We start from the raw sequence: 23,281 nt of genomic DNA on the forward strand, positions 1-23,281 counted from the left end.
CCTTAATCTTTCCTCCCCCACATCCACACCGGCTGTTCAGAGCATCCTCCTACAGGCCAACCGTAAATTAGAACAGCATGCCACCCTCCACCTCAAAAAACTATCCAATCTCCTGGTTTCCCACCTCCGGAAAGGCAACTCACTCACCTTTCACAACCTTTCCAGCAAACCTCAACCTCCTCTCATTGCACACAAACCCAGTCTCTCCCATCTACTCAATCTCCCACTTCCAGCTCCACTCCCTCCAAAACCTCAAAATTCCGATCAACACAATCTGGAACCACAACACCCTAATTCAGTAGTTAACCTTTCCTCCAAACCTCTCTCCCAATCCGAAACCTCTGTCCTATCCAAAGGCCTCACCTTCAGCCCCACTCCCAGATTCAACCAAACAGCCCTCGTCAAAGATTTACTGTCCTACACCCGTACTCTCTGCTGGAAGTATCACTTTGCCACGAAGAAAAATGATCCTAATCCTACTCCTAATGATCCGACTCCTCAAGACACCATCCAAATTGAACCCTGCCTGGAACAGTTCCGTCCTCCGTCACAGCGGGACCCACCTCCTCTTCCTCAAAATCACCCTCTCCAAACCTTCCAGGAATTTCTGACTTCCAGCCTTGCATCTCAATCCTTCTTAAAAAACCTTAATCCTACACCCAACATCACCACTGCTGAAGCCCAGGCTATCCGTGATCTGAAGGCTGACCGATCCATCGTCATTCTTCCGGCGGACAAGGGTTCCACGACCGTGGTACTTGATCTTCGGGAGTATGCGGCTGAGGGACTGCGTCAGCTTTCAGACAACACCACATACAAAGTTTGCCAAGGTAACCCCATTCCCGATGTCCAGGCGGAGCTTCAAGGAATCCTCAGAACCTTAGGCCCCCTGCAAAACCTTTCACCTGACTCCATCAACCTCCTGACCCCACCGACACCCCGCACCCCTACCTTCTACCTTCTTCCTAAAATCCACAAACCCAATCATCCCGGCCGCCCCATTGTAGCTGGTTACCAAGCCCCCACAGAACGCATCTCTGCCTACGTAGATCAACACCTTCAACCCATTACATGCAGTCTCCCATCCTTCATCAAGGACACCAACCACTTCCTTGAACGCCTGGAATCCTTACCCAATCTGTTACCCCCAGAAACCATCCTTGTAACCATTGATGCCACTTCCTTATACACAAATATTCCGCACGTCCAGGGCCTCGCTGCGATGGAGCATTTCCTTTCACGCCGATCACCTGCCACCCTACCTAAAACCTCTTTCCTCATCACCTTAGCCAGCTTCATCCTGACCCACAACTTCTTCACTTTTGAGGGCCAGACATACCAACAATTAAAGGGAACAGCCATGGGCACCAGGATGGCCCCCTCGTACGCCAACCTATTCATGGGTCGCTTAGAGGAAGCCTTCTTGGTTACCCAAGTCTGCCAACCCAAAGTTTGGTACAGATTTATTGATGACATCTTCATGATCTGGACTCACAGTGAAGAAGAACTCCAGAACTCCAACCTCAACTCCTTTGGTTCCATCAGTTTCACCTGGTCCTACTCCAAATCCCATGCCACTTTCCTTGACGTTGACCTCCACCTGTCCAATGGCCAACTTCACACGTCCGTCCACATCAAACCCACCAACAAGCAACAGTACCTCCATTATGACAGCTGCCACCCATTCCACATCAAACGGTCCCTTCCCTACAGCCTAGGTCTTCGTGGCAAACGAATCTGCTCCAGTCCGGAATCCCTGAATCATTACACCAACAACCTGAAAACAGCTTTCGCATCCCGCAACTACCCTCCCGACCTGGTACAGAAGCAAATAACCAGAGCCACTTCCTCGTCCCCTCAAACCCAGAATCCCCCACAGAAGAACCACAAAAGTGCCCCACTTGTGACAGGATACTTTCCGGGACTGGACCAGACTCTGAATGTGGCTCTCCAGCAGGGATACGACTTCCTCAAATCCTGCCCTGAAATGAGATCCATCCTTCATGAAATCCTCCCCACTCCGCCAAGAGTGTCTTTCCGCCGTCCACCTAACCTTCGTAACCTGTTAGTTCATCCCTATGAAATCCCCAAACCACCTTCCCTACCCTCTGGCTCCTATCCTTGTAACCGCCCCCGATGCAAAACCTGTCCCATGCACCCTCCCACCACCACCTACTCCAGTCCTGTAACCCGGAAGGTGTACACGATCAGAGGCAGAGCCACGTGTGAAAGCACCCACGTGATTTACCAACTGACCTGCCTACACTGTGATGCATTCTATGTGGGAATGACCAGCAACAAACTGTCCATTCGCATGAATGGACACAGGCAGACAGTGTTTGTTGGTAATGAGGATCACCCTGTGGCTAAACATGCCTTGGTGCACAGCCAGCACATCTTGGCACAGTGTTACACCGTCTGGGTTATCTGGATACTTCCCACCAACACCAACCTATCCGAACTCCGGAGATGGGAACTTGCCCTTCAGTATATCCTCTCTTCTCGTCATCCGCCAGGCCTCAATCTCCGCTAATTTCAAGTTGCCGCCACTCATACCTCACCTGTCTTTCAACAACTTCTTTGCCTCTACACTTCTGCCTCGACTGACATCTCTGCCCAAACTCTTTGTCTTTAAATATGTCTGCTTGTGTCTGTATGTGTGGATGGATATGTGCGTGTGTGCGAGTGTATACCTGTCCTTTTTTCCCCCTAAGGTAAGTCTTTCCGCTCCCGGGATTGGAATGACTCCTTACCCTCTCCCTTAAAACCCACTTCCTTTCGTCTTCCCCTCTCCTTCCCTCTTTCCTGATGAGGCAACAGTTTGTTGCGAAAGCTTGAATTTGGTGTGTGTGTTTGTGTTTGTTTGTGTGTCTATCGACCTGCCAGCGCTTTTGTTCGGTAAGTCACCTCATCTTTGTTTTTATATATAATTTTTCCCACGTGGAATGTTTCCTTCCATTATATTGATATCAACTAAATACTTAGGGATTAGAATTACAGTTAACTTAAATTGGAATGATCTCTTAGATAATGTTGTGGGGAGAGCAAACGAAAGACTGTGATTTATGGGAGAACACGTAGAAAATGTGACAGGCCTACTAAACCGACTGCTTATACTCCATTTGTCTGCCCTTTTCTGGAGTATTGCTGTACAGTGTGGTGTCTGTATCAGCTAGGATTGACAGAGGACATCGAAAAAATCCTAAGTAGTGCAGTTCGTTTTGTATAATGGTGATATAGGGGAGAGGGTGCCACAGCTACGATACACGAATTGGGGTGGCAATTATTAAAAAAAGGCTTTTTTTTGTGGCAGAATCTTCTCATGAAATTTCAATCACCAACTTTTTTCTCATAGTGTGAAAATATTTTGTTGGCACCCACGTACATAGGGAGAAATGATCATCAATTCATCATAATAAAATAGCAATCAGAGCTTGCATGGAAAGATTTTAGTATTTGTTTTCTGTGCATACTGTTCCAGAGTGGAGCAGTAGAGAACTAGCTTGAAGATGGTTCAATGAACCCTCTGCCAGCCACTTAATTGTGAATTGCAGAGTAACCGTGTAGATGAAGATGTAGATCGTGATAATTTGTGACCCTCGTGCATGCCTGTGTGTACCTTTTGACTGCAGTGCACTCCTCTGACATTTGAAAAGTATTTTGTTGCTGTACTGCTGCTGGACTTGTGGCTCACTTTCATTTGCTAACATTTCAACAGATATCTTCTTAATGTACAATATATATGACTTCATTGTCAGTTAGATGTGAATGTTTTTTAGTTTACACACCACACATAACAGTTTGCTGTAAACTCAACAAATGACATTTCCAGTATTATTTCCGTAGGTCATGTGTGTTTCCACTGTGCTGTGAAATTGTATGAGGCATGTTAAAAAGTTAAGAGAACTCAGTTGTTTTAAAAATTTATAAAACATTTACAGATTTGCAGAGGTACATCCAGAAAGCTGTTTGTCAACCTAGTCACATTCATTCTCGATGTACTTGTGTGCCGAAGGATGAATTTTCTGTACCTTCATAAAAAAGGTCTCACCCTGCGTCTTCAGCCCACTGTTTGGCCACACTCTGGATCGCATCACCGGTAGGAATCCTTTTTGCACCCATAAACAACCTCAGAAAGGTGAAGGTGTCAAATCAGGACTGTCTAGCCAATCAGTGTTCACTACAAACCATTTCTCTGATCTAGTTCACCATCTCGTTTGCCATAGTTGGAGGGCACTCACTCTTTAGTTCACTGTGAACATTTGTTCTGCCAGCTTTAAACTCACAACCCCAATTGTACTTATTGGATGTTTTGTCACACCATCCCCCTAAACAATTTTTATTTTGTTAAAAGTCTGAAATCGTGTGTATCTCTTGACACTAAGAAACTGGATTATGTTCCTCAACTCACAGCTGGCAGGATTAGGAATATACACACTAATTTCAGCACGGCACTAGAACAAGAATTTTCAGCCGATTGATACAAACATCCCAACTGCCAACACATTGTCCTAAAATGCAGTGCTACCAACTTTGTCCAAAACAAAAAAAAATCGCTCTGATTGTGCGTCAGAGGCTCTTTACACTTTCTTTCTGGGGGTGCCTCGTACCATTATTTTTGACTTCTGACTCATCACCCTCATTAAACTACTTAAAAATGTCTGAAAATTATTTTTAATACCAGTTGTTCCAATCCACAAAACACCTGTAGTTATGTTGGAATCAGAAATGTCCATCTATGTTGAGCATGAACCTGAGAGCGAGTTAGAAAGTTAATTACCTTCAGTCATTTTAGTTAAAGTTTGGTCAACTTAGCTCGTTTCTCAACAATAATTGTAGATTCTTCTCAATTGTAGATTCTTCTCACCTGCATTCGTGGCTCAGTAGTCTTGGTGGTTGATTCCTTTCTGAAATGGCTGCAAAAGAGGTCTCCAGCTTTTCTACCTCCATGCATTAAGTAAATAATAAGATGTTACAGATTGTATATTTCATCAAAATGCATTTATTCAGTATCTGGTGACTGACACACACACACACACACACACACACACACACACACACACACACAGTCTCTGGCCCTTGAGGCCAGACTGTGAGCAGCAGCATGTGATGGGAGAGGCAACTGGGTGGTGGGGGTAAAGTAGTGGCCTGGTTTGGGAGAGGGAGGGGTAGCGGGGCAGGGGAGGGGTACAGTAAAGTGCTGCTTGTGGGAGTGTACAGGGGCGAGGTGGAGAGAGGGTAGGACAGCTAATAGCTAGGTATAGTCGGGAGGTTCGATGGAGGGGGGGGGGGGGGGCAGAAAGGGAGAGAAGTAAAAACTGTGGGTGCATTGGTGGAATAGAGGACTGAAGTACTGGAATGGGAACAGGGAAGGGGCTAGGTGGGTAAGGACAATAATGAAGGTTGAGGCCAGGAGGATTACAGGAACATAGGATATATTGCAAGGACAGTTCCCACCTGGCAATTCATAAAAGCTGGTGTTGGTAGAAATGTTCCAGATGGCACAGGCTGTGAGGCTGTCATTGAAATGAAAAACATCATTTGGTCTGATTGCTCAGCAATGGGGTGGTCCAGTTGTTTCATGGCCACAGTTTGCCAGTGGCCATTCGTGCAGACAGACAGCTTGTTGGTTGTCATGCCCACGTAGAATGCATCACAGTGGTTGCAGCTTAGCTTGTAGATCACATGACTGGTTTCAGAGGTAGCCCTGCCTTTGACAGGATGGGTGATGTTTGTGACTGGACTGGAGTAGGTGGTGTCTTGCATCTAGGCCTGTTCCAAGGATATGAGCCACGAGGCAAGGGGTTGGGAGCAGGTTTTATGTAGGGATGGACGAGGATATTGTGTAGGACCAGAGGGTGACAGAAAACCATTCCTATCAGGCACTGCTGCTTGCTAGCCTCAGGAGCCAGAGACTGTGGTCCTTTTTTTGTGAGTTGCATTTGCATAAGTATGTGTGTATGTTGTCTGTTTCCGAACAGAGGCCCCATTGGCCAAAAGCTCAGTCTGACAGTCGTTCTGTTGTGTCTATCTGCAACTCAGCATCTCCACTATATGGTGAGTAGCGACTACCCTTTTGATAACATTGTCACTTTCCATCCTGGATGGTGAGTAGCAACTATCCTTTTCATAACGTTGTTACTTTCCGTCCCGGATTTTCTATATTTAGTTTTAGTACAGAGATATGTGGATATAATGGTTATAGCGAGTGAGTTGAATTTTATTAATATTTAATGGAGAAAATCAGATATCTTAATTCATCTTTCAGAATAATTACAGAAGCCATAAATCTGATTGTAATTCAGATTTTTAATATTCATGACTTCTTATAAGAATATGACTGAAATTCACCAAAAATACAAAAGTCATTATCTTTCTTATAAAATAAATATTCTTACATTAACTTCATGTATTATTTCTGTCTATAAAACCTATGATTATTTGGTTCTAACATCAAAATTATATAAGTACAGAAGTACAGTTGTGATCTCATTTGATCGTTTTATGAGCCAATTTTTATTGGTTTCCCCAGATGCATTGACCAGTCCATATTGGCAGCAGTAAATACTCCCAACCATCCCATTATTTGTCCAAAACCCAGAATGGAAAAAGCTGAAAATAGCGAGCATGTCAGGAGCATTGAGCACCCTGTGTGTAGAATGCAACATTCTTGGCACATCCTCCAAGTTTTGCATGTTCCAGTAGAAACATTAACAGTTGGGAATTCCCATGCTGACAGTTGAAATGGAACATGGATGGCTTTTGGTATGGTGTTAATGTTACATATCCTGTGTAACTCTTTGATGTCCAGTGTTAACAGATTTATTTAGTAAATTTCTCTCGATCACCTCTCTTGACATTTTCTGAGTGGCCCTGCTAGTCAGTTCCACTTAAACGCAGTTTTTACAGGACTTTGTCTCCTTGTGCGTGAATGGCTGCTGAGAGAGAGTGATAATTGTCTTCCAAGCTGATTGAATGACTAAGCTTTAATCCTTGTGTATTGACACTTTCTTTTACAGATCATCATCTCTCAGTATACAATTTCTTGTACAATATGGGTTAACAGATCTTTTTAAAAACTAATGTTGCTTGACAAGATCAAGACAAGAAGTTTTCCTACACAAATGAGTTCGACAGCCATTTTTCAGGGGTTTGTCATGGCAGCCATTGTAGCCGTGACCTCTTTTCTTTTCCTCCTTGCCCTCTAAACACCTTCAAACCATGATGCCAAGGAATAAGCAGACCCACACAACAGGTGGAGATCTCCACTCGCAGATGCTCGCTCGCTGTCCTCCTTTGTAGATGTGATGGGTTTAAGATGTTCTCCCATGTGTTCATATCATAATAATATCTCCCACGATGTGATGTCCCAACATTTACGTACTACTAAATGTCACAAACATCTTTCATCGTCACAGACTTCTGGAAGTGGGACATAGAAATGTCATGTCATATTTCATCTACCCCCACTGAAACAAAAGATGTTGTGTAAACCATCTTAATCAACTAATTACAACAGTTTATAACATGGTGATTTTAATTAACATAACACTATCATGAGATAAAAAAAGTTATTCCAATTGTTAGAGATGATGAAAATTTAATTTTGAAGGAGGACTGGAATTAGATAGTAGAAAAAAGAAGAAAAGGAAAAGAGGTAGATGAATACGTACTGCGGGAAAGGGAGCTGCCTGGTAGAATGTTGCACAGAGCATAATTTAATCGTTGCTAACACAACTTAAGAATCATAGTTGTATATGTAGCAGAGACCTGGAGACACCGGATGGTTTCAGATTGGGGTCATTCCATGTCAAATCATCCAGAAATTGTCGGAAATAACACCCATTGTCACGCAAATCCTTGTAAGTACGGGTAGTAGAAGTTTACCTTGATATACTCACATTTCCAAAATGTAAATGTTGCAGCTCAATTACTTTTTCACTTGTGATAAAAAGAAGTTGTATAGATTCAGGAATTCAGGTTTTGATAGATGAGCTCTGTTATAATTTAAAAATGTAATAGTTCCTACAGTTTTTGCAGCGGAAGCTTGATTTTTTTTTTTAAAAGGAAGGTTTGTTTTTTTATAGTCATGCTTCTTGTAGCAAATATCCATCATCTACATCTCAGAAAAAATTGTAAATAATTTCTTTTAAACAAAATCCATGCATGGACATTATAATTTTTTAAGGTATTGCCTCCTCATAGATACTTTTGAAAAATTTACAGTATTATTATAAATATTCCATTATGTCTCACAAAATGAATCAGTTTTTAGAAATAATGGTAAGTGTGAAAAACAACATTATTGCAAAAGAAATATTGAAGTTGCTTATTCATGACTACTATGTCACCACTAAATTGCTGAAGTTGGCTACACTGGGTTTCCCTAAGAACAAATCATATCTGAGAACACCGTTTTATTCCCAAATTTACATGTATTGCATCATCCAGTTCCTTTGTTTTGAGTCGTGTCCACTGAGCATGCAGTTCTGAGCTCTTGTACTGAGTTGTACCCAGAGTCAAATATTGGTTAAAAATTCAGTTGTTGCAGTTTTAAACTATCCATTCCAAAAAAAAAAGTAAGTCCCCTAGTGCTACAACAAAAATGTGAAATACTTTTGTAATGAAACAATGGGATAGAATGATTTTTCATTATTTTATTGCTTTTTAAGTAACATCAAATATCTTTTGAATTATTTATGACAAATATTGGTTTTATGACTGAAGCAGTATGGAAAGTACAAGTAGGCAGTGTTTCCTTGGACCATATTTGCAAGATATATGTGATAATGCCCTGACTTGTGTGAATGAACTGACCAGTGAAGAACAAGAACTTTTATTGTGGCAAAGCAACAGTCATTCATACTGTGATTTAAGTATTTCATGTGTGTGTAAAACACAAGAACGGATACCTGCACAGATTCTCTCTACATAAGAAAATTTGCTGTGATCCATTCAGAAACGCCATAAATGATCTGTTTCATTTGGATTCCATGGAATTAGTTTAGAAAAGGCAAATACCTTCAAAATGACAGGCTTTAGTGTTATTCCTGGGGAGAAAATGTGCCAAACCTGTATCAAAGTTATGAATGAAAAACAAGCTAGTGACGACTCATCACCAGACTATATAAATGTCAGTAATGTGAAGGTGCGGACTCCTGAAAAATCTATGCTCAATATTAGCTTAACTAGCATAGGAGCATATCCTGCAAAGCTGCATTCAGTTGCTCAGCATAGTCAATATGCAGCAGCCAAACGAAAACTGGAATCAGCAGCTGGAGCTCTGAAAACTAAAATTTCACATACATATCAAGTTGAGCTGGCTGCTGATGCAAGTGCTATCCCTGACAGTGATTTAACAGAACTGGAAGAAAAGGCAAAACATCATGATGAACTCATGGAGAAATTGAATAAGAAAATAATCGTGAAAAAATTCAGTTACTTACTCTTGAGCCACCAACTTGGACTTGACAGAAAGTCAGTTCCAAATTTCAGGTTACTGAATATTGGTACGACAAGCAACAGCCTTTTAATGGAGAAGGGTATTTATTGATGGCTGAGTAGAAAAGAGGTAAGTGTGAATTTCCAGAAATTCATCTTGCGCATGTTGAATATTTCACTGATGATTGTGCTGCACAATATAAAAATTGTAAGAATTTCAGAAATATCTGCTACCATGAACACTACTTCAACATAAAGTGCAGCTGGTCCTTTTTTGCTACCAGCCGTGGCAAATCTCCTTATGATGGTATTGGTGGCACTGTTAAAATACTTGTCACGAAAACAAGTTTGCAAAGAGTTTATAAAGATCAAATACTTACAGCTTCACAGGTATTTTTGAATTCTGTCACAAGAACCTGCAAGGAATTTCAGTTCTCTTTGTTTCAAAAGGTGAAATGGTAAAAGTCAGACATTATCTTTCTCAGCACTTCACAAGTGCAAAAATTATATATAAGTATTATCTATGCGTTAAAGTGTCTCGTCACATGTGTAGTTCTAAATCTACTTGACATCACATTGTAGCACCAGCATTTTGTGCAGTGTTGACAATATTGGCTTTTGACAAAATGCTTAAATATTATAAACAAAATGCTATGTATCTTTACATTGAGTTAATTTGGTTATGGCAGAGGAAGGAAAGTGTTCATATGTCATGTAATGTACAAGTTGCTCTATGTTGTATAATGTGTAATTTTGTTTCATATATTGCAATTTTTGTTCAGTTTGGGTATTGTTATAGACTTTTTTCCCCAGTGCCATCCATTTCCCAAAACTGATTTTTTGTGTGATGAAACTTTATTATATGTACAAAAATTCAATTGGGCAATTGTAACATGTTTTCAGAAACTACATGTCTGAAAGGCTATTCAGGGAAAAAAACTGTCAGCATAGCATTTTTTGTTTAAAAACTGCAGCCAATTTTCAAATTTTTACAGTTTGCTTTGAAGTAACGCATTGCATCAAACTTTCAGCAATTGCTACCAACAGAATGTATATAAAGCAATAAAAATTGACAAAGGTTCATGATATTAGATACAAAAGCAGTACACAAAATCTCAGTTCACAGCTAGATAATGGGTGTCAAGGCCTGGAGGACTTGATATGGAATTACTCATTGGTTATATAATTGTTAGACAGAGATTTGGGAACCAGATTTTAAATTTTAAGACATTTCCCGGGCAGATGTGGACTCTGATCACATTTTATTGGTTACCAACTGGAGATTAAAGTTGAAGAAATTGGGAAAGGTGGGAAATTAAGAAGATGGGACCTGGATAAGTTGAAAGACCCAGAGGTTGTTAAGAATTTCAGAGAGAGCATTAGGCAATGCTTGATTAGAACAGGGGAAAGGAATACGGTAGAAGATGAATGGGCAGCTTTAAGAGGTGAAATAGTGAAGGCAGCAGAGGATCAAATAGTTAAAAAGACAAGGTCTAGTAGAAATCCTTGGTGAAAGGGAATACAAATGTTTAAAAAATGAGATTGACAGGAATTGCAAAATTGCTAAGTAGGAGTGACTAGAGGACAAAGGTAAGGATTTAGAAGTGTATTTCACTAGGTGAAAGATAGATATTGCCTACAGCAAAATTAAAGATGCCTTTGGTGAAAAGAGATGTAGCTGTATGAATAGCAAGAGCTCATATAGTAAACCAAACCTAAGCAAAGAAGGGAAAGCTTAAAGGGGGAAGGAGTATATTGTGTATCTATACAAGGGAAATGAACCTGAAACCAATATTATAGAAAACAAAGTGGACAGAGATGAAGATGAGATAGGAGGTATGATACTGTGAAAAGAATTTGACAAAGTTTGGAAGGCTCTAAGGAGAAATGAGGCACTGGAGGTAGACAATATTCTGTCGCAACTACCGACAGCCTTGGGAGTCCATCCATGACAAAACTCTTCCTCTGGTGTGAAAGATGTATGAGACAGGTGAAATACCTTGAGACTTCAAGAAGAATGTAGTAATTGCAATTCCAAAGAAAGTAGTTGCTGACAGATGTGAATATCACTGAATTTTTAGCTTAATAAGTTGTGGCTGCAAAGTATTAACATGAATTCATTACAGGAGAATGGAAAAGCTAGCAGGCCGCAGCTTGTGCTCGTGCGGTAGCGTTCTCGCTTCCCACGCCCGGGTTCCCGGGTTCGATTCCCGGTGGGGTCAGGGATTTTCTCTGCCTCGTGATGACTGGGTGTTGTGTGATGTCCTTAGGTTAGTTAGGTTTAAGTAGTTCTAAGTTCTAGGGGACTGATGGCCGTAGATGTTAAGTCCCATAGTGCTCAGAGCCATTTGAACCATTTTTGAAAAGCTAGCAGAAGTTGACCTCTGGGAAGATCAGTTTGGATTCCAGAGAAATGTAGGTACATGCTAGGCAAATCTGCCACTATAACTTGTGTTGAAGATAGGTTAAGGAAAGGCAAACCTACATTTATAGCATTTGTAGACTTGGGGAAATCTTTTGACAGTGTTGACTGGCATACTCTCTTTGAAATTATGAAGGTAGGAGGGGTAAAATACATGGAGCAAAAGGCTATTTACAACTTGTACAGAAACCAGACAGCAGTTTTAATGGTCGAGGGGCATGAAAGGTAAGTTTAATCCGTATTTTCTTTTTGGATCTTATGGGGAAAATATGTTTAAATATGAGTGTAGCATTTATGCTATGACATACAACGAAGGTATTTTTTTGTGTGTATAGTAATTGCCAGACTGATTTATTTTCAGTTGTTTCATAGATAGAAAAATCACTACTTGAATGTAAGTAAAACTTACCCTTTGGGCAGTAATGCATTGCTAATGGAAGTGGTAATGGATTTATATTATTTTTATGTTACTGGTACGGGTATACAATTTATTGACTACAAAGGTCGCAAATGGAAGTTTGCGAAGGAAGTTATTCTTGCCATCTTGAGATTCCTTATTTAAGTGAAGATCTTTTCTCATCTGATGACTCAGTTGTTGACCCAACTGTAAACACAAATACAATGGATGACAATATTGAAAAGTACTCTCCCATAGGCTCTAATGATTGTAGTCATGAAAGCCCAGATTTCCACCCTCCCAACACCAGATTCCTTGCATCATATGACTCAGAGGAAAGATAAATCTAGGTATCAGTCATCAAGGAAGAAGCTGAATAGTGAATGTGTAACGTGGAAGTTGCATGGTATTGATTTTCTAGTTGATAAAAAGAATGTTGAAGAACAACCTCCATCTACAAGGTGAAGTTTGTGCTTTGGAAACATCTTTTCAGTTCTTCAAGTATATGATTACCGATGAGTTATTGAATCACACTGCAGAACAAACAATATTACACAGTGCTCAAAAGGACCCAACAAAGGCTTACAATACCACCTCTGAAGATTTCAAAATTTATAGGACCCTGTATCATACTGCCACTCAAGTCTGCAAGCGCAGTCAAATCTGCAAGAAACACTAGGCTGTACTTGAACCCATCTATGGGTTTATCCATGATACATGAAACAGTGTCATTGAATAAATTTGAGAAACTGAGGCAGTTTTTGCATTACAGTGACAACTCTCAGGAAGTTACGACCAGTGAAATTGTGATAAGCTACATAAAATTTGTCCAGTCAGCAATTTTCCACAATATCAGTGGAAGAGAATTTTACAGTAGATGAGCAGATGTGTGCAACAAAATCAAGGCACCGTCTAAAGCAATACATGCCTGATAAGCTTCACAAATGGGACTACGAAATTTTCATATTGTTTGATATCTGGCTTCCGATTTTAAAATTTATACTAGGCAGGAAAATCATCCATCATTCTGCTTGCAAGGTGAACCAGACTTGACTGCCAGTAACAGTGTGGTTGTCGGATTAGCACGATCTATTGCGAAGCGTGTCGGTCATAAGTTGTACTTCGACAACTACTACACATCCTTACCTCTTATGACATACTTGGATTGTTAAGAAATTTTGTCTCTGGGAACTGTTAGGAGAAACAGGTTTCCAGACTGTAAACTTCCAGCGGACAGTAATTTGAGGAAGGAGCCAAGGGGAAAGACCGCGGAATATGTGACAGACATAAGTGGAACACATGCTTCCTCTATAGTGTGGAAAGATAATAAATGTGTCAGTTACTGTCAATGTTTGCAGGGGAACTACCGAAGTGTACAGCTGAAAGGTAAAATTGCCAGGAAAAATCAAAGGAGAGTGATAAGTGTTCCTTATGTGATACAGGAGTACGACAAACATATCGGGTGTAGACCTACGTGGCAGTTTGCTTGGATGGTACAAAATTGGAATGAGGAGTAGAAAGTGGTATTTCAGATTATTTTATCATCTATTAGATGTTACAGATGGAAAAACCTTGAAATTGTCTGAATTTCGAACCAATGTCAGGAGAAGTCTCTGCAAAGTAGGAGGAACATAAGAAAAGTGAGGTAGACTACCATCCAGTTCTCAGTATCAAATGAAAAAGTCTCTAGTGTGAACTGGTATATGAAGAAGAACATTGGCTGCTTCAAAATGTATCACGCTGAATAATGCTTATTTTCTAAACAGTAATATAAATGAATGCCAGTGTGGTGTTTCTACTATTTGGTATTTATTTAATATACAAGCCCAATAAAGTGACTGTGATATATATTGTACAGATGGGTGATTTTTGCCTCTGAGAACATTGTAGATATGCTCTGATGCACGAAGCCAGCAACTTTGTTTAACAATTAAACTTTCTGCAGCCACAGTTGAAAAAGAATAGAACTCATTATAACACTTCCTACATTATGTAAATATTTAAACTTGGTTAACTTCATTCTTAAATGTATATAGAAGGGTAACTTCACCTTAGGTAAGTAATCAAAGTGAATATAATTGTATAACTTTTACTAATTAACTTTGAAGTAAGTCTTTTTCCAGCTCTGTGACTGGTAATGTTAGGCACACTGCATACATAATGATCTTTAGATGCCCTTAACACAATATACGATAGTCTCCTCCAAGGAAAAGCCTGTCTCACACGGACTAAGGTTCTATGCGAGATTGCTAGATAGCACACGTGGCTGCTAACTAGCAGGTGGGGGTGATAGCTACCTCATATGCCGAACCTCAAACCCGGTGTGTGATTTAGCATGTGGATAAGCAAGCTGGCTGGCTTGACTGTGAAAGGCAGGGCACGTGAGCTTGCTGAACTGCAATCTCTCTCGAACGATTGTAAAATAAAATAAATTAAGTAAAGTAAAAATTTAAAAAAATACCCAGTAAAAAAAATTGATTCTCGCACATGTCATAGCTTCATTTGTCAATGTCATGATGAATGGACTATCATTTCGTTAATGGTCATATTTATTGTGATATTTTAGAATTGAGTAAAATACAACAAGAATTCTGGAAAGTTTGCAGTGAAAAATAGGTGTCACTATGAATTTGCGTTTCGTGCATGCTAGGCCATGTGTTGCTGCTTTTGAAACGCAGCTAACATATTGAATTTTGATTTAAACTGTGACATTGCTATCTATGACCAAACTCGAGAAAATAGTTCCTGTGTAAAGCGTCTCATCCCAAGCTCACACACCAGCGGAAAAGCTGTGAAATATTTACAAAATTCTTCGTATCTTCTAAACGGTTTTAGGTATTGAAATAAGATTTTGGTAAACGACAGTATACAAAGAGGAGAGTATTTCACTGTATGACTAATATACAAAACTTCCATATCCACTGTGATAATTGAGCAAGTATGACCAGTAGCTGGTGAAATAAGAATTACTGTGGTCCTGGAATAATATATGTGAAGAAATTACAGTTTATTTTTATACCAAGAATAGGCATTTGACATGCCTTTACATCAGTTGCTGTTTTATGATTCTGTCACGATTTCAACTGCATTAGAATGTAAGTGACATGAATATTTGCAAACTGTGTTATGTTTTGGGGAAGGGAGCAGATTTCAACGTGGCAACAGGGGAACTTAATGTACTACTCAAAACTTGCCATTGATGAAATCTCTCTGAAGAAAATTAAAGGGAATAATAAGTCTGGTGAAAATAAATTGATACTTCTGTTGGCATTTTAATGGGATCCTATACCCCAGTGTGTGTATAATAATGGATTATATGGATTGACACTGGCCAAAGAATTTTATTTCTGTATCTCACTGATATGAGAAATATATATAAAAAAAAAAAAAATTTCCAAAATCAAGTCAACTACCTATCAAGATATAAACAGATTACGAATCTCTTTAACAAACTAAAAGATGTTTGTGCTGGAAAAGTATAATCCCTTATTCTGTATAAAAATAGAAAGAAAAGATGCTGTGCTATTTGCTGTTAATTGTTTTCATATTTCTTAAATTATTTTGATATGGAAATGAAATACGGTGCTCTGTTTCAATCCATGTAATACATTGTTAAAAATATGTTGGTGTATAACATTTCGCAAAAATTTCAACAGAAGTAGCAAATCATTTTCCCCAGACTTACCATCACGTTTATTTTGCTTCAGAGAAATGTTATCGGTGACAAGTTTCGAGTAATACATAAGACTCCTTGTTGCCATATTAATCGCTTTCTTTTGCCAAAATAAAGCTGAGTTTATTTATCTCACTAACATTCTAATGCTGTTGAAATTGCGACAGAATCATAAAGCAATAACTGATGCAAAGACATGACAATAGTTTATGAAAATGCCCATTCTTGGTATAAAAGTAAACTGTAATTTCTTCACATATATGTTCCACCAAAATAATTCTTGTTTCACCAGCTATTGATGGCACTAGAATATCATGGTAGACATGGAAGATTTGTGTATGAATCGTGTGGCGGAATACTTTCCTCTTTGCATACTGTTATTTGCGAAAATCTTGTTTAATATCTTCAACCGTTTACAAGATAAGAGGTATTTTGTGAATATTTTGTTCTGGCTTTTTCACTGCCACGTGAGCTCTCGTTGAACCACTTTATGTGTGATACATTTTCTCAAGATTGTTGATAGATAGCAATAACCATCATAGTTTAAAGAAAATTCAATATGTCCGCTACATGCAGCAACATGTGACCTAACATGCCCCAAACGCAAATTCAGATCATCCTCTATTGTTCCCTGGACACTTTCTGAAATTCTTGCAGTAGTGTACTTAATCCTAAAATATCACAATAAATATGACCAGTATCGAAATAATAGGCAGTAAGTTCATCATGAATCTGACAAATGAAGTGGTGTTTTTTTTTTTTTTTTTTTTTTTTGTGAGAAAGATTGCATGTTGGCCGATGGGTGCGTAACGTCCTGTTTGGTGTTGAGGGTTAATTGGCATTATCTCAGAGTTCCCTTCCTGTAGACTGTGATATCAATTGCCAAACAGCACTCCTGATTGACCAGTGCAGGTAGCATGCAGGGAACCCGACTAGGCCTCACAGGAAAAATAGCACTGGACCTATCATGGGAAACATGCACAGCTCCCTGCAGGGCATCCTATGCATGCCATTACACAGCAACTGTTGTTGTTGCTGTTACCAGTCCAGAGACTGGTTTGATGCAGCTCTCCATGTCACTCTATCCTGCGCAAGCTACATCCTTCTGAACCTGCTTACCATATTCATCTCTTGGTCTCCCTCTACCTCTGTGATCCCCCCCCCCCCCCCTCCACCCCCTCACACACACACACACTTCCCTCCAATACTAAATTCTGATCCCTTGATGCCTCAGAATATGTCCTATCAACCAATCCCATCTTCTAGTCAGGTTGAGCCAATCGAACCATTTACTCTTCAACATTCTTCTGTAGCATCATGTTTCAAAAGCTTCTATTCTATTCTTGTCTCAGCTGTTCATCATCCAAATTTCACTTCTGTACGTGACTGCACTCCAGACAAATACCTTGAGAAAAGACATCCTAACACACAAATTTATATTCAGTGTTAACAAATTTATATTCTTCAGATATACTTTTCTTGCTATACACAACATCTGTTATTAATAAATTACATTCTCCCAACTGACAGTAGTTCCCATAATACCTTAAGGAATACTCATTGATGTTTACTATCTTATTACTACAGAATTTAAATCCGGTACACATATGAATATCTATACTGGCAACATAATCCTGTTCCCTTCAGTGAACTCTAATCTCAAATCTTCATCTGCATATTCATCACAAGTTAAATATTTATCATATTTAAGTTCACAATCATCGTGCACTTTAGTAATCTCAATTGGACATGTACATTCTCTCTTAGTGGCTCGACTGAGCTGATACAGTGTCTTTAAATTATCCTCATATTTGGAATCCGATTCTAATTCTTCCCACAACTGTTGAGACTTGTTTCAGTTTTCTGTTATATCACCCACACAATTAGTTGTAGGGCAGTTCCTGCTCAACGTTTTCCTCCAAACAAGTCAGTGTGTTCTGAGCACTCAGCGTTTCATTAAGTTCTTTATCTTGTTCTAACACCTCTACCCATTTTCATGTATCTAATATTTGATCATTTAATACCTTAAATCCATTGTGTGCTTCTTTAAACTGCTCATTCGCTTCATTTCGTAGTTGGTCATACTTTTTGTTTACTTCAGACTGTAACTCCGTAGGCAAATTTGATATTATTGTATAGAGGTTTTAATCTCGATCTTCAACTCCTATAATTTCACAAATAAGAACATTACATTCTCTTCCACGCTTCGTCTGACCACAGAAATACAATATTAACCAAAAATAAATGTGTAGATTTAAAAGTAATAAACATCATCACTTCATATATATTACTCTACACCAGTTCAAATCTTTGGTAGATTAAACACAAAAAACACACAAAATCTCATTTCTGTGCTTAGTACAGCTCATTGTATGATGAAAACAGCTTGCTGCACTGCAATGTCAGTGAGCAGCGAACGTCTGGTTGGTGGAGAGTGTCAGTGAGCTGTGCCGCTGATGGAGTGCGGAGATGAGCCGCCTCTGTGTCGATTGTCGGCTGCTGTAGAGGCATCATGGACTGGTGAGTCAGTTGTAGCTCTCCAACCCTAAACAAGAAGTCTTCTTAGTCAAACAATGAAATCTTCTTGTCTTTCTGCATTTAACTTTACTTGAAGTGGTCGTATCTACTGTTGTTTCTGAGTTACTATGGACAACAAAATATAATCTCGAACTTCGCTTCTTCTTACAATTCAATGTATTATGCTACATTGCATATGTGTATTCCTCTTTATTGTTTGTTGTTCTTATTGGTCAAATGTTTTCTCTTTTTCTCTAGCGCTGCTAATCCAAGTCCATCAGATAGGTTGCCATAATGAAATGAAACATGAATGGTTTTTGTGTGGTATATTGTTACATTTCCTGCGTGTGATCTAGTCAATGTTAGTAGATTTATTTAGTAAATTCTCTTGTCGCCATATTTGATGTCTGCTGAGGTGGCCCTGCTAGTCAGTTCCAGATAATCATGTTGCAGCAGTCTTCACAGGACTTTCTCATCCTGTGTGGATGTTTGCTGAAAGAGAGCATTAATTGCCTCACAAGCTACCTGAATGATGTGAACCACTGCACTTCAAATATTCTTTATTAACAATGGAAAATCCAGGATGGCCCACTATCCTTCCCACTCCTCCCACAGTGGTACTTCACCGTCCACCAAACCAACACAATATACTCGCCGATCCTTACACAATCTCTTCTCCCAATCCCTTACATCATGGCTCATAGCCCTGCAAAAGACCTAGATGCAAAGGGCTGCCTGTGAAACTAGTCATGTGATCTACAAGCTAAGCTGCCATCACTGTGCTGCATTCTGTGTAGGCATGACAACCAACAAGCTGTCTGCCTGCATGAATGGCAACCGACAAACTGTGGCCAAGAAACAAGTGGACCACTCTGTTGCTGAACACGCTGCCAAACATAATATCCTTCATTTCAATGACTGCTTCACAGCCTGTGCCATGTGGATCCTTCCCACCAACACCAGCTTTCGTGAGTTGCGCAGGTTTGAACTTTCCCTGCAAGATATCCTACATTCCCGTAACCCTTCTGGCCTCAACCTTTGTTAGTCACTGTCCTCGCCCATTGCAGTGTTACGTGGCTTTATGCTTAATTACAGACTTACTATTTTATCAATTGATTTGTTTTCACCTAGTAACACCCGCTGTTTACATCCTTCTTCGTTGCTGAGTGATGTATCACTTTTTGTTCTGACACCTCAACTCTTCCTTTCCTATATCTTTACTACTTTTTATCTATATAAATGATGAACTATTGGTTTTGCCATTTAATAACTGTGGAAGTATTACAGGCATCGGGTCCCACCTAATGTGTCACCCGCCTATACGTTTTACATGAACCTTTTAAGACTCGATCGATCTGTTTACAAAGAGAAAGCTGAATATCTCTTCCTTTGATGTTGTCCAACAACGACCTAGGAAGCTAGACGCCCTCGTGGCCCAGGCTCTTCCATGGCTCGCAGTAGTTTGCGGCATTCATTTTATTCTTTGACCACTTGCCACTATGTCGAACTTTCGTGGTGATCGTTGGGCAACGTCTTCCACATTATCTGCAACATAAATAAACTTTCTTCCCACAGTATTTCTGAAAACCCAAAAACAGACTGAAAGAACATAATAGTAATAACTGTTCTTACAATTATTCGTATAAGTCTTGGTCGATTTAATGAGGGGTGGGACAGGCCTAAGCCTTGTGACACCACACCATCCAGCCCCTTCCCTGTCCCCATTCCAGCACTGCACAGCAGTCATTCCGCCACCACACCTAGTCTTCTTATTTCTCTCCTTTTCTACCTTTTCAACACTTCACTGTCCGCCACCCCCACCATACTATCCCTCCCTCTCTCCCCACTAGCCTCATCCTTGCCCCCCCACCCAGTCACCACTCCCATCATGCACTGGTGCTGCTGTTCACAGTGTGGCTTCAGTTGCCTGAGGCTGCAGTCGTGTGTGTGAGTTGCGTTTGTGTGAGTCTGTAGTGTTTGTGTATGTGTGTCTTTTGTTGACGAAGGCCTTAATGGGCGGAAGCTATAATTGTGAGTCTTTTTGTTGTACGTGTCTGCGACTCAGCATATCCACTATATGCTGAGTAGCAACTTTCCTTCTCATAATATTCTTTATTAACACTTTCTCTTAAAAAAATCGTGTCTCAATATATAATCTTGTATAAAATGTGGGTTGACAGAAGACAAATGGTGTAATGTGGATAAGATTAAGACAGACCAGTTTGACAGTCATTTTTCATGGCGTTCATTGTAGCCATGACCTTTTCTTTTTTTCTCTGTAGCCTCTAAACACCTTCAAACTGTTATACCACAGAACAAGTGGTCCACACACAGCAGATGGAGATGCTAATATGCCGTCTCGCCTTGGAAATGTTATGGGTTCAAGAGTGTCTCCCATCTGCACATATAATAACAATATTTCCCACTTTGGGGTATCCTGATACTTACTACTAAATGTAACAAATATCTTTCATTGTCATGGAAGCCTGGAAGTGGGGCATGTCATTTCATAAAAATGTCATGTCACACTTCACAATGCTGTACATCTGCTCACTTGTGAGACTTAACTTTTACAACACGTTCTTGATTAAAACAACAGCAGTGATCAATTAGTAAATATATGGCAGAGAAACAATGTTTATGTTGTGACTACATTCTGAGGCACTGTTCAGAAAAGTGTGTACAGCTCTGGAACAAATGTTTTCAAGACAAAATTGTTTTCTGCTTAGTAAATTGCTTTTCTTCCTGCTGGTGTTATTTAGATTCATATAATAGTGTTGTGGAGGATGTAATTCATTAAAATCAATAAAATAATAGGTGGTACTGGTCATATACAAATTCATTTCACAAGTGTTTCAGTAAGATACATGGGGAAGTATGGAATCTGCTGATATAAAGACGATTTAGGCTCGTGTAGGTGATCCAGTCAAATCACTGCAGATGAAGACTGGCACAGCTCAACAAATAGGCCACAACCATCACCTTTCCTTTTGTTGCCCAATATTAAGACGTGTGAAATTAAGTACATTTTTATGCCATCTGTATATTATTGTTGTGTTAATTGTTCTTATCATAAAGAAATTTCAAAGTTGCATGATTGATTAATCTGATTATTAAAATTAGTTCTCGGTAAATTATAGATTATCGTAAGATTTTGTTTTTTTCCACTGGTATAGAGGTCCAGCTGAATAAAAATAGAGTAAAAAGAATGGCAATCAGAGTTCATCCTTGATAATTTTATGGGATAGATTTGTAATGTGTGAGGGGTTTCACACATTCCCCAATCACTTGCAGTTTCAGTGCTAATGTCACCACTATTTTTAAGCCTTTATGTTGCTGTCAGATCACAAAATTAAGAATAAAGTTTTTCTTGGTTCCAGATTGTCTGCTTACATTGATGAGACCCGAAACCTGTTACGTTGCTCTGATCTGAAGAAGGCGAATGCTGCACTAACACACGGCTCAGAGGAAATCCTCGAAAGGTTATCGAGCTTACCCACTACACAGCACGATCCCTACACCTTCGCTGTGGATCTTTTGGTACATACGGTGAGTTACTCAGCTTCAGTTAATCGGTTGTGCAACCACACCTGCTTATGTACTCTGGAAGCCACCATAGTGTGCACAGTGCAGATGGATTATCTCATGTAGCATTATCATTTTCACTTACCTGTTCCATTTCCACATGTTGGGCATGAAGAATGACTGCCAGTAAGTCATGACACTGAAGGTTTATGTGTGCCATTCAAATGGTGGAAGGAGTGGACACACACACACACACACACACAGAGAGAGAGAGAGAGAGAGAGAGAGAGAGAGAGAGAGAGGGAGGATCTATCAGTTCTTGACTGCTTCTTTTACAGCTTATATATGTACGAGGCATGCTCAGCAAGTAAGTGCACTATGATCCTAACAGTCTGTGATTTTTTGTTTTTTGAGAGTTCACAACACTGAGTGGTATAAAGGGATACCCTGACCAGAAAGAGCATTGCAGGAACACAGTAGTGTGTAAACTCATGTTGTAGTGACCAGCTGTGTGAAAGATGTCAGTAAGAAATCCTGGCAAGTATGAGTCACGTGCTTCTTACTTCCGGAAGGGATAACACAACACAACCAGAATTTTTTCACGAGTCAAAACATTTTATGGCAAAGGAGTTCTGAACAGAAAAGCTGTTTTTAAGTAGTGGAGGCTGACAAATGTTATGATGAACGGAGAGTGGATGACCTTCCATTTTTACTGATGAGTTGCTCCAAAAATTCAAGGAAACTGTTTATGAAGACTGCTGATTGACAGTGGATGAAAATTCTGTGATGTTACCACAACTCTCCAGAACTCTTATGAGAGTCACAGAAAAGCTGGGCTAGTGGAAACTATGTACAAGATGGGTCCCAAAAAAGCTTACAGAGCAGCACAAGAAAAATCGGGTCAGTAAGAGCCACGAGTTTCTTTAGCTACTTGAATTGGAAAGTGAGGATTTTTTTAGCTCTATTGTGACTGGAGATGAAATGTGGATGGTTCATTACACACCTGAGACAAAAAGACAGTCTCCATTGTGGTGTCACACCAATTTCCCATCTGCCAAAAAATTCAAAACCATAATTTTAGGCAAAAAATCATGGCCTCGATGTTTTGGAACTGAAAAGGCATCAATTTGGTCAAATTTCTGCCTCAGGGGGGAGATCATCAATGCAAAACAATATTGTGAGACCCTAAAGAAACTCAGCCCGTGGCATTCAAAACAAAAGGAGGGGAATGCTGATGAGAGGAGTGTCCTCGGTGCATGACATTGCCTGTCCTTGCACAGCCTTGGCCATCATGGTGCTCTTGGAC

The 23,281-nt window shown here is 39.8% G+C and overlaps 1 protein-coding gene across 1 annotated transcript in view; it reads left to right on the forward strand.

Moving 5' to 3' along the window:
- The window catches only part of LOC126424776 (nuclear RNA export factor 1-like), a 234,497-nt gene that overhangs the window by 176,798 nt on the left and 34,418 nt on the right, over nucleotides 1–23,281 (forward strand). Inside the window, exon 12 of the mRNA XM_050087536.1 lies at nucleotides 21,831–21,999. Coding sequence (XP_049943493.1) covers nucleotides 21,831–21,999 — 169 coding nt within the window. The remainder of the gene's footprint in view (nucleotides 1–21,830; nucleotides 22,000–23,281) is intronic.

Source organism: Schistocerca serialis, chromosome 10 (genome assembly GCF_023864345.2).
Source record: "Schistocerca serialis cubense isolate TAMUIC-IGC-003099 chromosome 10, iqSchSeri2.2, whole genome shotgun sequence".
NCBI classification, from domain to species: Eukaryota; Metazoa; Arthropoda; class Insecta; order Orthoptera; family Acrididae; genus Schistocerca; species Schistocerca serialis.